The 20,114-nt window shown below is 38.2% G+C and overlaps 1 protein-coding gene across 1 annotated transcript in view; it reads right to left on the minus strand.

Moving 5' to 3' along the window:
• The window catches only part of LOC109427984 (nuclear cap-binding protein subunit 1), a 76,703-nt gene that overhangs the window by 56,373 nt on the left and 216 nt on the right, over positions 1-20,114 (minus strand). Inside the window, exons 2-3 of the mRNA XM_019703640.3 lie at positions 18,640-19,975; positions 18,468-18,571 (exon numbers count right to left, since the gene is read on the minus strand). Coding sequence (XP_019559185.3) covers positions 18,468-18,571; positions 18,640-19,975 — 1,440 coding nt within the window. The remainder of the gene's footprint in view (positions 1-18,467; positions 18,572-18,639; positions 19,976-20,114) is intronic.

A 20,114-nucleotide genomic window follows, 5' to 3' on the forward strand; every position in this document is an offset into this window, starting at 1 on the left:
TCATGAGCGTCCCATATCAAAAGTACCCGCATAACAGTCCCATCATGGATTTTTGTGTCACGTAACACAAAACTGAAAAACTTTGTAGTGCTTGTAATATTTTTTACAGTTATATATTCATGTGCAAAGCAATCTGTGAAAGTTTCGAGATGATCGAAATATTCTTCAAATTTTGGCGTTTTTTCAAAGTTTTATATGGAAACAAGTTTTCAAACTTCAAATGCTGTTTTCTCAATTCCTACTTTTTGCAAATGGGACTGTTATGCGAATGGGGGCAGTATAAGCTTCAATTATTTGCTTTCTGTTGTGTAACCATCATATTGAAGCAGTCAAAGCTGAGTAAAAGGGAAGCTAGTGAAATATAAACCATAAGCTAATACACGACTGCAAAACAAGCACCATACAGCTACCAAACTCGATTTTCAAAAATCAATCACTTGTCACTGGGGCTGCCTTTACTGCACTCTATTCCAACTCCGGGAGATTTCCCGGAAGATGTGAAAACTTCAACACACCGAATAGGAGACCCCACTAACAAAACAGCTGCTACTATACAGTACAATTCGTAAACCTGACAAATCCACAAACCAGAAGCGCTTTGAAGGCCGTTATGCGATATCATTACAGCTAGAAGCTGTAATAAAGAAACTGTTGGTATACCAACACGGCTTTGTCGGATGTAAACATTATTGTCAAAACAAACTTCGAGCGCGATATATAGCTCCTACATAAATACTTTACAGCTATCTCTCCCTGTGCTGTGGAATTATTTCGGTTGCTTTTATTGCACTATAATCCAACTCCGGAAGATATGCCGGAAGATGTACAAATCGAGTAAGAGTCCCAGCCAACAAAACAGCTGCTTTTATACAGTACATTTTGTAATGTTGCCAAATACACAAAACAGCAGCGCTTAGTAGTTGTTTAAAGAACACTCTTTCAGCTAGAATGTGATGAAAAACCTGTTGGCGCAACCACATAGCTTCTCCAATGTAAACATTATTGCGTTTGACGTTTCACAAGCTTTTGCAACAAGATGCAGTTGGATAAGGTTTCTTGTGGCACAATTATGAAGCCTCGTCTGGAGTAAAACAAAACAGGCTATTTTCTATCCTATTTATATATAGCAGTTTGGCAGCGAGGACATCATCGGAACCAGTGGATACGGAGATCGGGAGTTCGATTCCAAGTAGCGGCAAGTACTTTAATTATTCAATTTTAAAAGCCATAATTCCAGTTCCACAAGTATTGCGTCACGGTATCCATAACCTAATTATATTTAATCGATTAATTAGGGGATGCCGTATAACTATTATTTAACAACTGTGAAAAGGCTGAAAAAGCGCCTTCTCGAGATGTTATTCAGTTAGTGCTTACATAGGAGCCGAGAAAAGAGCTATGACTTGGTGGCATAGAAGCTAATCACATAGCATGTACAAGTGGATTAAGTTCGCCAGATTCATTGGTATAGGGCTTGCATAGAAGCTTCCGTCCATATGTACAACACAGTAACTCAGCATCAAGCCGTATTGAGGACGCTTTGTTGACGTTTACATGTACAATAAATGTTAGTTGTGTAGGGCTAAAAATCTCGTTAATACAGATAAAAAAAATTAAAAAAAAAACTATCGTTTGTTTGACGAGTTGTGCCGGTGGTGTCACAACTATGTCACGCTACATCAGGGGTTTTCAGACCTTTTGGCTCGCGGTGCACTTTTTGGGAAAGAAATCTTTCGTTGTGCACCATCTACAGCAGTGTTTCACAAACTTTTAACAGATATCGCCCCCTTGGAGCTTGAGAAAAACATTTTCGCCCCCCTTAAGAGATTTTTTTATGATAAATGTCTAAAAATATGCTTAGTGGAAGCCTTCAAAAACCCACTAGGGTAGGACGGGGCAAGATGAGCACCCCTCCGTTTTCTACTTTTATGATGAATTTTGTCCAAACAACTTCATAATCCGTTAGAATAATGTTCAGTCTGTTTGTAAACCTGATAGAAGGTACTTCATAATGAACAAATTAAAAGATATACCGTCAAACGGGGTTACTTGCAACAGCGGTGTAACTTGCAACACGATGACATGCACTAAGTGTGAAGTATTTTCTAATGATAATGAAAACTAGTATGCCCTACTATTTCGTTTATGGAGATTATGTATATCAATGATCGATTTAGTGGACAAAATAGTTTTATTTCTTTGTTTATTGTGTAGTTACACTGTTAAAACGGTTTGCTCATTTTATGCCATAAAAACAAGTATGAAAATCGTGCTTCACCTCTCCCCTATGGTAAGTGCGATAAGTCTGATGACCATGTTTGCAATTAGGGTAACGATAAAAGTTTGATAAACTTATCGGCTAAGTAATGTAAAAAAAACATTATTATATTCGACAACCATCATGGGGTAACTTGCAACAGTTGAATTTGACAAAAGCTTCCATTATTTATCTTCATTTCACAATGTTTTTGACTGAAATAACATAAATGGATCAATTATAGATTACGTAACGCGTTTATTTTCAAATGACAACTCATTTTTTTTTTTTTTTTTGCACGTAACCTTCAAACATTGTTAGGAAATACCATATTTTGAAGTTTAATTCATCTTTCATCTTGTTAAAAGTTCAATTTAGTTTATGGACACTGTTCGTGCTAGTGGCAGGAATTGACCCAGGTGAATCTTCGGAATAGTAAAACAACTAGCGTACACTTCACATATTTATTCCTAATATTAAACGTACAACTGTGGACGATCTACGTTGTGTGACTAGACTCTAATATGATAACTGAATAGATGACTGCTTTCCTGATTGTGGTTGTAGGGGTAGTGCTCTGTGCCGATATGGTTCTGTCCGAACAGACACTTTAAAACAATTACCAGCATCAATTCTGAACCTAGATGGAGTAAATTATTTCAGCTGAATACCCAAATTAGCGACGTTGATGTTTACAAAGTTGAATAGGTGTGTTTCAATCATGTTACTTTTGCTGGAATTGCCAAACACTACTTCAAACTGAAAACTACTTAAAGATTACTCACTCTACCTTTTCAAGAAATGACAATCATTGTTGACATTTTGTTATGAGTACTGATTCACGAGATCCATATATTTTTTTTTTATATTTAAGGGACGTGAGACCTGTTCTTCAACGATATACTCTCGCTTGCAATAGCTATCAACCCTTTCATGAAAAATTATATGTCATTTGGTTAGTGTACATCTTTTCAATGCATTTTTCATGCATTACATCAAAAATTACAATACGACTGAGCACTAGAATTTTAATGCTGTATAATGATAGCTAACATAGCTTCATGTCCTGTGTTGCAAGTTACCCCACAGATGGGGAAACTTGCAACAAGCATGTATTTTGCACCTCCTGATTAGGTGGCAATGTATTTTGGTAAATCAAGTATTGCATAGTATTCTACTCAGGGTAATTAGCGTACATGATGCTTTACAAGATGTTTCAAATGTTTAGATTTTCAATTATATTGCTTCAAAGTCGAAAAGTGTTGCAAGTTACCCCATTTGACGGTAGTCAAATTAGTCAATAGCATGGATTTTTAGCATTTTCTTATAAGAAATCATCAGAATAAATTAAGGTTTTTATATCAGAATCAAATTTTTACCATAATTCTGATTATCAGTCAACATTACTAGCTTACTGCAAAGCATTTTAACTTATATTAGAAAATATTTTTTAAAAACAAACATAAAAAATTATTAAATTTTAGTTATTTACCTATAATGGGGCAAGATGAACACCCCTGATGGGAATATAGAAAATATTTTGAAATTATTGAAATCCATTCAATAGTGCCGAACATAGGTTTCCGTATCCTCTGCAACAATTTGGTTGCGCAAATTCCTAAAAATAATCGTTTATTGTTTTTTCGGGTTATTTTGTATTAAGTATCATAAAACCGCATTTTTTCAATAATCGAAAAAAGTGATAATTTTAGAACGTGATACCATAGCTATAAACAAGGTTTACTATATCAAACACTGTAAGGCCAATTTATTATTAAAATATTAGGATTTTAATGGAGTGCTCTTCTTGCCCCGTAGCATGTTCAAACAGACCATAAAACATCTTTTTTGTTTAGTCAAGTAAATCAGCCTTATTGTGAATTTTAAACCCTGCACTGTTTATGGGTGGTAGAAAACATGATATAGAAAAGAACTACTGAGAGGTACTTTGAAAAATTGTATTCACTTTCAATAAACTCAACGTGATCCTTAGGGTGCTCATCTTGCCCCGCCCGACCCTATTTGACATTACTGTGGTAAAACCAGGCCCGGATTTTAGGGGGGGGCAAAGGGGGCAAGTGCCCCGGGCCCCCCGATGAAGGGGGCCCCCCAAGAATCCAGAATACAATTTATATTTTTCAACGAAACCATATAAAACCAAATTTGATTTGGTAAAACGAAATATTTTGCATGAGTCGTTAGTTTAGATGTTAATTGACCAATTTATGCTTTGATTGGTTAAAAAATATATTTCCATGCTTAATGGCTTGCAGTTAAAAAAGCCCAAAATAGCATATATTGCCCTATAAATTGAGGTATAGCTCAAAATTGTGACGTGCTGGACAAAATCTGAGCGCAGATTGGATTCAGCGGCCTAAAATCTGTCAGAGACACATAAGTTTGCTCTTGAGACAAAAAAATGTTGCGCTGTGTAATCTGAATCTTGAAATACTCGTTGATCTCGTGCAATCTTAAATAAAGTTGCTCCATGTTTTAGTTGATTTTAACTGAACGCTTAGTTCTTAAACTAGAATGAATGTTTTCAATTCCGATGAAAGTTTAATATATATGTACTATCTGAACAAGATGTCATTTACGCTAGCATTTAATTGTTTGGTTGATTTTTACGAAATTTTGATTCTGGGGGCCCACTTTATAGGGTTTGCCCCGGGCCCCCCGAGGCCTAAATCTGGCACTGGGTAAAACTGGTGTTCAATGTATCTAGATTTTCATCACCCTCATTTTTATTGAGTTGTTATGCATTGATTGTCTGTGTTTTAAAAAAACTGCATTATTGCATACGTAGAACAATCAACAATGCATTTTGAAAAGCAGTTGAGAGCTAATAGAAAATGGGTTACATTACCGCTCTCATCTTTAAATTTGGTCGACCCAATTTCCAGCGACACTGCCGTAAGTTTTTATTCATTTTTTTTTAAATTTGGCAACTTTGGGTTAAGTTTACATACAATTTTTTTTGAAAAAGTTTCTTTTAAATCATGTTCAAAGTTTCTTTGACTTATTAGGGGTAGGCGGGGCAATATGGACACCCTAAGGTTTTTGCCAACTTTACCTGGCAAGATGTCAAAAAAGTTTAGTTTTATGATACATGTATCCTTTTAAAGTCTATTTTACATCTATTGCATAAGAATGCTCACGAAGAAAATGGATTTATCCACTTTAAAAAATGTTATGAAAATGTTAGTTTTTCATGACCGTCTTCAAGCATACGGGGCAGAATGGACACCCCCATGGGGCAATATGGACACCATGAGACTTTTACGAATTTCGTACATTATTTACACCTATAAAGTCATTTCATTACAAAAAAAAACTATTATGGATGAATAATACGCCGAAGTAGTTCATTTTTGTTCAGTTAATTTTACTTCAGGCTGTTTTGGATAAAGCTTCGTTTTTGTCGGCATGTACAGCTGTGCCTAGAACAACTATTTTCCACTGCTGTCGTTTTTTGACCAATTTGTTTCACCCTATGTTTATTATAGTGAACATTTAACCGAAAATATACTGAAATCGAAGAATTTGGTTGGTTTGTGATTTAGGTTATATTTTTCCCTTGCCGCTTCTTTCAAAAAGGTGACTGTCCATTTTGCCCCGGCAGCAGAAGATATTTCCAAACTTGATTTTTGATATAATAAAGAAGAAAATATAAACATGTTAAGCATGTAGATACAGCAAAACTACTTACATGTGTTCTAGAAATATCAGGTTTTAATCGACCTGCAATAAATTAATCACTAAATCTTATTTTAGATGGTGTGAAAATTATAATTTCCATGCACAAAAAACGGAGGACGCAACTTTTTCGTGTAAAATCAAGTATAATTTTAATTTCGAATGTTTCTTTACTGAAACTACGTTTTAGACAAATGGACTATATTCTCCATTCATTAAAAGTTCAAGAAAGTTCTCATATTTCAAAATAAGGACTGTTCATTTTATAAAGAGGACACCTTATTTGTGTGATATCTTTTTTATTTTTCAATAAAATCATTATCGGTTTTTTGCATAAATTTCCATAGCTATTCTACAGTGTAGGAAAAATATAACATTATACAAATTGTCCTTAGTTAGGGAACTGAAGCGGTTTTCGTTAAAACTCAATAAAACCCCATTTCTCAAAATTCTACACAACTTTCCACATACATAACTTTAAAATTTTCATGAACTTTTCAATGTGTTGGAATCTAATACTATTCTTCTAAAGGTAGAGTGTAATAGTTGGTCAGTAATAAAGCACCAAGCATTATACAGCTTGATATAGTGAGTTGCCTTGTTATCAATGAAATTGATAAAAAATACTTATTTAAGTCCAGTGATGCAATAACACTACGGAATCAGTTCAAAATTTGTCCAGTATAGAAGAGAATCGCATTCTAAATGATACCGAAGAAAAATATGCTTTAAAGTACATTCTTCATCATAAATTTAATACTTAATGATGGCCATAATGAAAAATTTCATACTTTTTGCTCCATAAAAAGAAGTTTTTGATTCTAGAGAAGCTTATTATTATTTATTTTCAGCAAGGTCTGACCCTATGTGATTATATACCTTATTTGAAAATAACTACATGTTAATTTTTATTTTCGACATCATTGTTTAGTTGTATTTGCAATAGAGTACATCGTAATTTAGAAGAACCTTCAAAGAACGAAGCGGTTTTATCTCCGGTAACTACCATGAAGCACAGTAACCAAGCCAACAATGCTATCAAGAAGCGGTTTTCTGCATTTGAAATTGCATTATTAGTATTTTCGACTAGATCCATTGAAAACATTCAAAATTTAATATTTTTATACATTTTTGTTTAACAAATAAATTTTAGTCTGAAAATCGAGTCCAACTTGTAACTTCTATATCTCAACAACCATTATTCCGATTAGGTTTATATTTTGCCAGAATATGTATCACTCAAACTGCTGCATAATGGCGAACACTTTTATGCAATTAAAAACGATACACCGATGTTTTACAGAAATTTTGTGTTTATCTTTAGTTTTTGGGAATTGAAAAATTGATATCTCGAAACACTTTGCCACATTTCTATGAAGTTCAATAATTTTAACCCAATTTATTTATGGTTATTATCTGCTAATATAATGTACTGAACAACTAACCAAGGCTGCTCAAATTTGAACTACGCGTTTTCTTTTTATAGCCTTGCAAAGTTGTCCTCTTTATAAAATGAACAGTCCTTATTGAGGGTGTCCATTCTGCCCCGGGTGTCCATATTGCCCGCCTACCCTTATCTTTTGAATGAGACCTAGGGTTTTGAAATCGGATGAAAATTGGCGAAGATATGGGCCTAAAAAAATGTTTTGGAGGGGGTGACCCCAAACTTTTGATCGGGAGTGTACATATTCTTGAAGAAAATCGAGCAAAACAGTACGGACTGTGTAGGGGGGCCACGTGGTGTAGTGCATCACACGTTCGCTTTACATGCGGATGGTCATAGGTTAAATTCCCAGCCCCCTGAACAACTTCTCGTCAAAGGAGCTGGATGATACAGCACGGAAGACTGTGCTTTGCGGACGGCCGTCCATCCCGGCGATCAGACAGTGACTGAGACACTTGATTTTCTCTGATGTTGTATACATCAAACTAGATACCCGAACAATGGCAACCGACAAAATTGGCAACACCTCAACGGACTACGCTTTGGATATCGCTGGGAACTGAGAGAGTAAAAGGAACGACAATAGTTGTATTAGCAGCAGTGTATGCGATCACCCTTCTACGATGATAAAGTAGAAGTGCTGTAATTGGCATTAAAATAGAAATGAATACACGATGCAAAGATACCACATTGTAAAGATATTAGACTATGTGCTATAATAAGTGTAGATCATTTTCATTTTTTTCATTTTTATTTTGCAGCATTTGGTGGGGCAATGAGAGCGCAAGTCAGTCCAAAGCCGATGATAAGGAGGGGTAATGGCTGAACAGTCTTTGCTGACCACATAAACGCCATGGGATAGGAAAAGGGTATTTTGGTGAGGGATTAGGGTGTTGGTACAGACTTGACAATATCAATGCTATTCAGATGCAAAATAATTTTAAGGCTCAATAGTGAATCGCACACCTTCCAAAACCAAAAAAAAACAATAATCCTCAAAATGCCAAGCAAGCCATAGAAAGAAAAAACGCCCGATTGTTTATTTTGTCAATTATAACAAACGTAAACTTCCAACTTCACCGACTCACCAGTCACCCGGAAAAAATGTTCCTTCAGTTCTGGAAAATATATTATCCCTAATTAAGCCCTTGATCGAATTGTCCGCGTGGTCTTGTAGTACCCCTGCTAGGTAAGAACCAGTCATTGCCATACATATTGAAAGCTAGACATGACCCCATGGATAGCGTTTGCATATGTAAAAGCTTTGCTGATGTGACTTTCCTATTAGGCAATTCTCTCATCTCATGTTTGTCTTCAAAACCTTGTCAAGCTTAGAAAATTGAAACTAATAAACAATGCATTACAAGGTTCGAATTCCCATAGAATGAGATCATTCATTCGCACTACAACACCATAGGAGATAATGTCACATTGGCTGATTACAGTACAAATGCGAAAAATCTCCCTTTTCCCCCTATCCGCAACCCGGGGACGCGGAGAATATTACAAACCTTCAATGGCATTCCCATACACTAACCCACATTGCCCATTCAGGGGTCTGACTGGGCCTATTACCCTCCCTCAGTTTGTAATATTCTCACCAACTTGGAATTATATTTTCCCGGCACATAAATGACGTCCACAAATGTTCGATATACTATGCAGCATCATGATCAGTATAACTATATCAGATGACGATGACTTGAAGATCTGATTTTTACAGAATTGTTTGCCATTGATTATACATTCAGCTATTCCAATCATTACTGCAAAGCACATCGACCACATGCCTGAAATCAAAGCTTCCTGGAAGATATAATCCAAGCCCAGGGCTATAATAAGTGTAGATCATATGTCAATACGATTCAGCTTACGCGGTGCCTAATTGGACGAAAGAGCTTAAACAAATAAACGTTAAGAAAAAAAAAGAACGGCTGTGAACATTTACGAACACGTGTTATCATCAACCGGATATTTTACTAGTATCATAAAAGGGGGTTCTTCAACAGACGAGATGTTTGGTCACAAGTAGGTACTCAAATAAAACTGGTGGGAAATTGAAAAACAATTACGGTTAGGTCACCATTTACCGTTCGTGTCATACGATTTATATTAAAATCCTATGAAACGAGCGGTAATTGGCGACCTCACGGTACAAAAATATCTTTTATGTAAAAAGTACAACTCAGTAATATATTGGTGTATTTTGACAACATTAAGCTTTGCTCAGTAATTGAAAATCAAGAAAATCTAGTGATGCGAATTCACAAGCTTCCTTTGAATTGGAGAACTTTTTATCGACAAATGCAAACATGCAGTCAGTACTCGGTCATGAGGAAATTCAACGAAGGTTGAGGAAATTTGTGGAAAATTTGCAGAATAACTCCTAGTAATAAACAATGAATGGAATTCCTCCGGGAAGCTTATCTGAAATGTTTTCAAAGGATGTGTGAAGACTTTCATCCAAATGAGTTCTAAGACTCATCTTAAAACTCATGTTTTTGATTGAAATTTTCATAAAAACGCATATAAATTCAAAACGAAACTTTCTAATAAGTCAAGAACCCCTGTTCCTTTCATAAATTGGACAAAAATCAATTATGAATTTCCGCTACAGGAGTTTATTATTTCTTGGATCTATAGAATCACTAGGAATTCTTTCATGGCAATTCGTGTAGCAGTATTGTTTGTTTTTTTTTCTTGGAAATTTACCGAAAAGTTCACACCACGTATGTGGCCATCCTAACACACCTAATGGATCTAACATCTATCGAGTATCCACAATAACAAAGCATATGATACACAAATGTTTACATACAAGATGTTGGATTCTTAAACATGGCGGCCTCGCACCCTGATGGTTCACATGAATATCAAAAGTTCTGTAAAATTCAGTCGATCTCGAAACATACATTTTTGAATAATCCTGGAAACCACATATCTTGAATGTCATTCATCATCATTCAGTTGACATTCTGCACTTGTATTTCAATATTTTGATATTTCTTAATTATTTAAAAAATCGCCTCCTGTTTAGTATTTTTGCCCCCCAATTTTGCTTTTTCAAATTTTCGCCCCCTTCGGCCTGATTTTCGCCCCCTGGGGGCGATTTCGCCCACTTTGGGAATCACCGATCTACAGTGACTTCTCTGGTATGTATGCAGGGGCTTCAGTGGCGTAGCCAGAAATTTGCTCTGGGAGGGGTTTTCGATGTTCAATGTTACCTTATTTTGTTTGACACTCACATTTCATAAAAATATATACTGAATTTGAGTCATAGGTTCAAAATAGGCGCAGCAGAAAAAAATTTTCATCACAAAGCGTTTAAAAATGGAAATTTGTTCCAGAAATTTTGGCTCTGGGGGGGGGGGGGGGGGGGGTTTAACCCTGAAACCACCCCCGTGGCTACGCCAGTGAGGGGCTTACTTGGTGCATTATGGCAAGGGTTTGCATTTTTTATCGGAGCTTACTACGAGTAAAACAGTTGAACGACCATTTTTGAAATTTTCGGACAACATCCTCCGAAATACTCAGTGAAGTCTTGAGCAGATTTACTGTGAAACATCTGTCAAGTTAATGGTAAATTTAGGTACATTCCTAACAAGAACTCTACGAAGTCCTGCGTTTAACCTTGAATCATTTCTAGTAAGTTTTCTGTAGATTAGTTTAACCCTTCAGCGCGCGCGCTGTTGTACAACACTAACAAAAAACCTCGCTTTTCGTATACAGCGTGAGCGCGGTGCAGATTTGGTTGCTTGATAGCGCGCGTCCTGGAAGGTTAACAAGGTTTTTTGGCAGACTCCTTTCGGTTTCCTGGTAAACTTATTACGAGATCTGAAGAAGATTCTCCTGAAAATCTTGAGATTTTTTGATTAACAACCTCAGAGATTATTGATAGCTGCTTTCTTGGGCATATTAGTTTGATTATTCTTTTTATTATACTTCTCCTATTATTCTTTGTGAATCCTTCAATCCATTTTAAAACAAAACTGACCCTCCGACGAGAATTATCACCTCTCTTATACTCATTTTCTTATCAAGTAAGAAAAGTAACGACAGAATTTTCACGTGTTGCGGTGCACTTGTCAAGGCTTTGTGGAAAACCCCTGCGCTGCCGCTACACGATAACTAACTGTTGTTTTGTTAATTTGCAATAATCAGGTAGGAAGCACAAATTTCTCTCGGATTGAACTGCTGAAAGATTTTCCGGAAAGGATTGCTGTTGGGTACCCCGGTCAGGAATGCTGGAGGATTCCTTGGAATGGAAAGTTGGAGAATTCTCCGAAGGAATTGTTGAAAGATCATTTCCTTCAGTGTTTTTTTTTTCATCTCCATTACCATCCAGGTTATGGAAAACACTGTAAGGGAAATCTCGGATGGGACTGCTGAACAATTCTCCGGAATAAATATCTGGAGGTTGCCGCAGAACGGATTTCTTGAGAATTCCTAGGCAAAAAATCTTTAACTTCTGGAGAAGTTCTTTCAGGAGTTCCTCTAGGTGATTCTGTAGGTGTTCTGTCTGAATCGGAAATTGCTTCTGGAAATTCCTCTGGAAGGAGTTTCTTCTGTGGATTGCTCCAGTTGTTCCTTTAAGGGATTTTTCCAGGAGATTCTCTCTCTGGAGATTTATCTTGGAGTCTCTTTTAGATATTGCTCAGAGTTCCCTCAGGGGATTACTTCAGGAGTTCTTTGGGGGGATTTCCAAGAAGTTCCTTATGGAGTTTTCTCTTGGAATCTTCTCTAGGAAATCCTCCAGCGGCTCCCTCTGGGGTTTCTTCTAGGGGTTCTGGGGATTCTTCCAAGGAATCTCTATGGGGATGTTCCCACAAAAGGTTCCTTCTGGGGATTCTTCACGAAATCCTCCATGACTTTCTTCAGGAATTCTTACAGAAATTCCTCTAGGGGTTCCTCCAGAAATTCCTTCATGAGTTCCTCTTGGCATTCCTCGAGGAATTTCCCCGGAGATTCCTCCAAAAATTCATCCGGGGATTTCTCAAGCAACTCCACTGAGATTTCTACAAAGATTTTTTCAGAAATTTCTTCCGGAATTCCCTCCGGAATTTGTCCGTGGAACATATCCAAAATTGCTTCAGGTATTCCTGTGCAGGAATTTCTTCAGGGATATCTACGGTAATTTCATTACAAATTGCTCCGGGCATTTCTCTACAAATTCCTCCGGGGATGGTCCCAGGAATTCCTTCAGGCATTCTACAACGATTCCTACAGGGTTTCCTCCAGAAATCCCTCCGGGAAAAGATCAAGTAATCTCTTCGAAGGTTCATTTAGGAATTTCTCAGGGAATTCCTCCATGAATTCCTCCGGGGATTTCTCCAGCAATACCTCCAAGAATTCCTCCGGGAATTGATCCAGGACTTCCTCCGGGGATTCCTTCAGGGATTTCTCCATAGATGCCTCCAGAAACCCCTACACGATTTTTTTTTCATCGACTCCTCTAGGACTTCCTGCAGAGTTTTCTATAGGGTATTTGCCTCGGAGAAAACTCCATGGATTCCTACAGGGATTCCATCAAGGGTTCCTTCAGGAATTTGTTTAGGGATTCAGAGAACAATCAAGGAATTCCTCAGGGTGTTCTTCTAGGAATTCCACTGGGGATTCCTTCAAAATTTCATCCAAACTCCTCCCGGAGGAATTCCTGGAGATATCCTTGACGGAATATTTGAATGAAAACCTGTAGAAATTCCTGAAAAATCCCCGGAGGAACGCTTGGAGGAATCCCCGCAGGAATTCGTGAAGGAATTCTTGAAGGAATCCCCGGAAATATTCTTGGAGGAATCCCTGGATGAATCCCCAGAGGAATTTCTAGGGGAGTCCCCGGATGAATTCCTGGATGATTGTCCGGAGGAATTCGTGGAGGAATGTGCGGAGGAATTGGCTTCTTTAGCGGTGTTGAGATAATTCCATATTCTGAATCTGCATGCAAAGCTGAGCCGAAATCCAAATTTTCATGAATTTTGGTGCCCGGGAACCTATTTAAAAATCAATTTGAAGTTTGTATGGGAGCGATTTGTCGAATCACCCCTCGTTGCATTTTGTACTGGGTGGAGCTGTCAAACAGTTACCCAGCTGTCAAAAGGTGATTTCAAAAAATCTGTTTGAAATTGATTTTGAGTACCAAAATAAAGTTCTAAAAATCTGAAAAAAAAATCATAGTGGCTCAGAAAAAGGTGCTCTTTCGTATAGAATCAAAAAATCTATACATTTGTCTTAATTTAAAACCCCAATTCGTGGAGGAATTCCCGGAGAAATTCGTGGAGGAATCCCCGGAGGAAGTCGTGGAGAAATTCCAGGGGAAATCGTTGGATGAATACCTGGAGGATCCTGGGGAAATCGTTGAAAGAATACCTGGAAGGATACACTGATATATGTTGCCCTTTACTGGCATTTACCAGATTAGCTGGTATGTCATAAACATAGGGTGGGGCGGGGCAAGATGGGTCGCCTAAGGATGGATCACCATAACTTTGTAAATACAAATCGTATTGGTTTGTATTCGTCCGCTACTCTTTAATATACTAGTTAGCTATGCTAAAAGTCGATAAAAAGTTCATTAAATACAAAATATGATGTTAAACAAGCAGTTTTAAAAAGTGATCGATTTTGCGCCGTGAAAAAAGTGCGGGGCAAGATGGATCACCTTTTAAGTAATTCACATTTCCTCAACGAAAAACGTCAAAATATAAGATTTGTTCCGCATTCATATATGCTCCATATCCATACTGAGTAAACAAGAGCTACTAGTAAACATTTTAAAAATTTATTTGGAATATAAAAAACTTTACGATTTGAGTGGTCCTAAGGCGACTTAAAAATCGATGTTTTCACTAAAAAATTATCATAATTTTATGTTATAATTTTGAGCGTTCATTCCGCTTGATTGAAGTCATTTATGAGATAGTCTTGTAATAAAAAATAAAGAACTTTTGAATGCTCCAAAAATACGTTCAAAATTGAAGGTGACCCATCTTGCCCCGCGGCCGTTTATATGGAGATTATATAGAATGTATCGCATAAGAAAAATGGCTAAAAACCATTTTATTTTTTATTTCCAATGAGTGAATAATTTTTTAATCAATGCCTTAAACTTTTGTATATTCATGTTGGTCATCTAACAAAATTATTAACATAATCAAAACATGAGTAATGCGCTCGAAAATGGCACTGACCCGTCTTGCCCCGCGACCCATCTTGCCCCGCCCCACCCTACATCCAAAATTTCTCCAGGTATTCCTGCACAAATTTCTTTAGGGATATCTACGATAATTTCATTAGAAATTTCTCCGGGGATTTCTCTACAAATTCCTCCAGGGATTCTTCCACGATTGCTCCAGGGTTTACTCCAGGAATCCCTCCGGGAAAAGATCAAGTAATCTCATCAGAGGTTCATTCAGAAATTTCTCTGGGGATTCCTCCAATTTCTCGAGAGATTCCTCCATGAATTCCTCCGGGTATTTCTCCAGAAATATCTCCAGAGATTCCTCCCGGAATTAATCCAGAACTTCCTCCGGGGATTCCTTTAGGTATATAGACGGGGATTCCTCCAGGGATTACTCCAGAAAACCGTACAGGAATTTTTTCATCGACTCCACTAGGACTTCCTGCAGAGTTTTCTAAAGGGAATTTGCCTCGGAGAACACTCCATGGATCCCTGCAGGAATTCCTCCAGCGATTCCATCAAGGGTTCCTTCAGGAATTCTTTCAGGGGTTCATCCAGGAATTTGTTCAGGGATTCAGAGAATAATCAAGGAATTCTCCAGGGTGTTCTTCCAGGAATTTCACCGGGGATTCCTTCAAAATTTCATTCAGTGAACAGGAACTCCTCCCGGAGTAATTCTTGAAGAAATCCTTGACGGAATATTTGAAGGAAACCCTGTAGAAATCCCTGAAAAATCCCCGGAGGAACGCTTGGAGGAATCCCCGCAGGAATTCTTGAAGGAATTCCCGGAAATATTCTTGGAGGAATTCCTGGATGAATCTCCAGAGGAATTTCTGGGGGAGTCCCTGGATGAATTCCTGGACGAATGCCCGGAGAAATTCGTGGAGGAATCCCCGGAGGAAGTCGTGGAGAAATTCCTGGGGGAATCGTTGGAAGAGTACCTGGAGGATCCTGGAGGACTCGTTGAAAGAATACCTGGAAGAACCCCAGAAGAAATCCATCGTGAAATTCCTAGTGGAAACCCTGGAGGAATCCCTGCAGAAATCTATGGAGCAATCCTGGGAGAAATCCCTGGTGGAATTTCGGGAGGAATCCCCGAAGAAACCCATGCAGGAGGAATTCCTGGGGGAATCTCTGGAGAAATTCCTGGAGGAAACTCTGAAAAAATTTCTTCAGAAATTCCAGCAGCAATCTCAGATGAATTTCATTGGAATTGCTGGAGGAAACTTTGTAGGAAATCCAGAGGGATCTATGGAGGAATCTTGGGAAGAACCTCAGCAAGAATCCTCGGAGGAATGCCTGCCGAAATCCCTGGAGGAAGCCCTGGAAATTCCAGGACGAAACTTAGAAGTATTCTGGGAGCAATTTCATAGGAATCGCTGGAGGATACCCTGAAGAAAGTTCTAGAAGAATGCTGAAAAATTTTCAGAGGATACCTTCTGGAAATTCAGAAAAATCCCTGTAAGAAATCCTGAAGGAAGTCTTACAGAAATACATGAAGAAATTCCTGGAGGTATCCCTGGAGGAATCGCTGGAGGAATTCAAAACGGAATGTTAACAAAAATGGCGTGAAAAAATACGGAAGGAATCTTGTGAGAAATCCTGGAAGGCTTTCCAAGTGGTATTTCTAAAAAAAAAAGTTCCGGAAGGATAAAGAAACTCTGACTAAATTTCTGGAGAAATCCTTATAGAAGAATATCTAGATGTATTTTAGTTTCCAGATTCATTTATGTTGTCTATTCGATTCCTGTTCGGTCCAGAAACTTATTGGCAGAAGAAGCTCTCAGTTGATAGCTGCGGAAGTGCTCATAGAACACTAAGCTGAGAAGCAGGCTTTGTCCCTGTCCTGTCGAGACCTTTCGCCAAAAAGTAGAAGAATATTTATCCCTGTCCCCATGGAATTTGCTGTATCTTATCGGAATGGCCGGTTTGCCGCATATACAGGGGATGGCCAAAATGTTTGGGATAGGCAACTTTTTTTCTCCCACAAAAAAATTCAACATGCTGTAACTTTTCATAGAGTGCATCAAAAAATCTCAAATTTTGACTGTTTGTCAACCTATTGTATGTGCATCATTGGTACAAATTTGGGCTCGAATGATTAATGTAACGCAAAGTTAGAACCGTTCGGGTAAAACACTATTATTCAAGCAACTCATTTTTGAGCTGTCATATCTCGGAAACCAGTGAATCGAATTGAATGAAATTTTGAACGTACACTAACAATATACAAATGCTTCACAAACTATTAAAACATAGATACTTTTTGAACGTTGAAAAAAGTTATCATGGATTGACACTTTTTGGATTTTTCTCGAAAAAACGTTATTTTTTTACATCAATGTCAATAAATTTTAGTGATGATATCCAAAGATTTAACACTTCTGTTCTCAAGTTATCTTTAATCAGATATATTAGAGCCTATTTAGATTGAAAAAAGAACACATTTAGTCATTTTTGTGTGGTATTGTAAATTTGACTTATTTTCCTCTATATGGGTAAAAATTTCAACCCGGTATAACTTAATTCGCCGTGAAAAAATATTACATTTTATAAAGTCGTATTAAGTATCAATATATTGTTGATAAACGTTAAAAATTTCATTCAATTCGGTTCACTGGTTTCCGAGATATGACAGTTCAAAAATGAGTTGTCTAAAAAATAGTGTTTTACCCGAACGATTCTAACTTTGCGATACATTAATCATTCGAGCCCAAATTTGTACCAATGATGCACATACAATAGGTTGACAAACAGTCAAAATTTGAGATTTTTTGATGCACTCTATGAAAAGTTACAGCATGTTGAGTTTTTTTGTGGGAGAAAAAAAGTTGCCTCTCCCAAACATTTTGGCCATCCCCTGTACTGCCGGTGGAAGCATAATTGTCCCATGTGCATTTTTGGCAATATTGAGATTTTGCAGCCCATGATCATGTATCATGGGGTACTATCATATGGGGAAATAAAAATACGTACTTTGTTTCGAAAATTGTTGAAATAATACAAGGCCGATTTGTAACATTTTTAAAAGTGGACGCATAAGCGTCACGTTTCATTGGAAATCCTATGGAACTATAAAATCGCTCTAAAACAAAAATTAGTGCTCAAATTCAAAATTAGTTGATGTTAGAATACGACACAGCAGTTATACTTCATAGTTGAGACAATTTTCTTTTTTCGAACTTCGGATACTATTTTCTCAATTGTCTGTTTTTGCACATGGGACATTTATGCGTCCACCGGCAGTGTATCTGCTAGATCTAGCGACTTTGTCTTATTCCTTCTACACGAATATCCAAATTCCTGCTCAATTAAACTTGCTTTTTGAATAATCATACGAATGAATCTGCAGCGTCTTCACGTTAACGCTTCTAGTTCAAAGCACCATAAGTGAGATGCCTTGTCAAAATTCAATCTTCATCATATGAAAAACGACTTTTAGTCAGTGCTGAAAATTTCATTTCGTCATATCTAAATTCAATCACCTACAGCTCATTTTAGAAGCTGAACCTGAGAATATGGTATATGAAAAACTTGTGCTGCTAGACCAGTTCTGTTAGAAAGTCACGGAAAAAATGCTATTTTTCGAATATTTAGGGTAAATGTCACGGGCTACCTTTGAAAAATGCCAATGATATTCACGGTGAATATCATTTGGCATTTTTCAAAGGTAGTCCGTGACATTTACCCTAAATATTCGAAAAATAGCATTTTTTCCGTGACTTTCTAACAGAACTGGTCTAGCAGCACAAGTTTTTCATATACCATATTCTCAGGTTCAGCTTCTAAAATGAGCTGTAGGTGATTGAATTTAGATATGACGAAATGAATTTTTCAGCACTGCTTTTAGTTGAGATGATGCACATGCATAACAGAAATAAAACTTCTGTACTCACCGGCACCGTCCATCGTGTACTTGTAAGTCGGCATCGGTGGCTTCGGGAGGAGCTTGGAGTAAGTCTCCGGCATCATCTCCTTGAAGCGATCGTGATACGACAACCTAAAATGAGAGCGACAAGCTGATAATAACTATGTACTTCAAACAATCTCACAAATTAATAAACTCACCTCAAGCACTTCAGCAGCACCTCCTCGATAAACTTCGGTCTCGGATGCTCCGGTTCCAGCAGCAAACAGCTATCCCAATCGTCCCAGCTCCAACGGAACTGGAAGTTGCTCAGATGGTACGAGAACCAGTTGGCGAACCGATCGAAACAGCTCGTATTCATCGAATCGATTCTCATGAACAGGATTTCCGTGGCCTGAGCAAGTACCTGCGGCATCTTTGACGGTTGTAGCTTGCACAGTTCGATTAAAATGGATCCGTAACAAATGTCCAAATAACGAGGGGTGGGCATTTTGAACAATTCTGCGAAAATAACCTCGACAATGCAGTACTCCAAGGGGATTTTGTCCTTGTAGGAAAGGTTCAGCAGATTGGCCGCACAATCTTTGCGTTCCCAGTGGTGGGATTCGATGATCGAATGCAAATGCTCCTCAATGAGAAATCTTTCGATTGAATGCGCTCCCGGGAGGATGGGTCCAGCCGGACAATCGGTGTAGTCGAACATACGATAGACGACCCACGGCATTGGATATTCGAATGAATCCTGATGCGGTGGTGGATGGATCAGCGGCAAATTGTGCTGAAGAGCTTCGCACAGTACCGAATCGAATGCGAGATAAGGCCTGGGGATGTGCTTCTCAGCCCAGTTATCTTGGCGTAGCTTCCGGATCTGGGCCCAAAGGCAGTCCAAATATTCTTCCTGGGGATGCGGAGCATCAACGGACCACACTCGCAAAGAATTGTGATGTTTCTTCGTTCTCTTGTTCAGGAACACTTCAATTCTCACCAACAGGTTCTCCAAAGCCGATTCCTTCTTTTCGTACAATTCTCTTCCAACCCATGGCAGAGTAGAGAGTACTGCAAAAACGTACCAATCTCGACGAACTTGTGGAACCGAATCTTCATTGGCCGCATCCACCATGTTATCCAACAATTGGAGCAGCGAATTCGTCGAGATAACGTGGCAATTCACCAAATCCGAAAGAAATCTCAACGCATAGCGAGCCGCATCCCATCGGCATTGCTTCAAGCTCTCCTTGAACGTTTTCACCATATGGTCAACGAACTCGCCGCCAAAGTTATAGTTCTTGGCATTCATCAGCCCAACCATTGTCGAATAAATGGTACACTTCTCCGGCATCTTGATCGGACACTCCGACAGGATCCTCAAAATCTTGCTCCGAAAGTTTCCCAAATCCGATTCCAAAACTGAAACCAATCCCTCCAAATTGGACTCCAGCGAAGAGGAGCTGTTCTCACCGACTCTCAAAATCAGCGTCTCCAAACGCTCTTCCATCTCCTGGTTCTCCGACACCCGGCGACGTTTCCGGGTCCGTTCTAAAAATATACAAAAACAAATATCAAAATCACCGGCTCTAATTCCAACTGGTAACCCTATCCCAATAAGCCGCTCGTTCCCGTTGACTACGAACGCAGAACGAGGTTAGACGAGGCGAGAGCCCAAACTCAAATCCAT

Source organism: Aedes albopictus, chromosome 3 (assembly GCF_035046485.1).
Source record: "Aedes albopictus strain Foshan chromosome 3, AalbF5, whole genome shotgun sequence".
In the NCBI taxonomy this organism is placed as follows: Eukaryota; Metazoa; Arthropoda; class Insecta; order Diptera; family Culicidae; genus Aedes; species Aedes albopictus.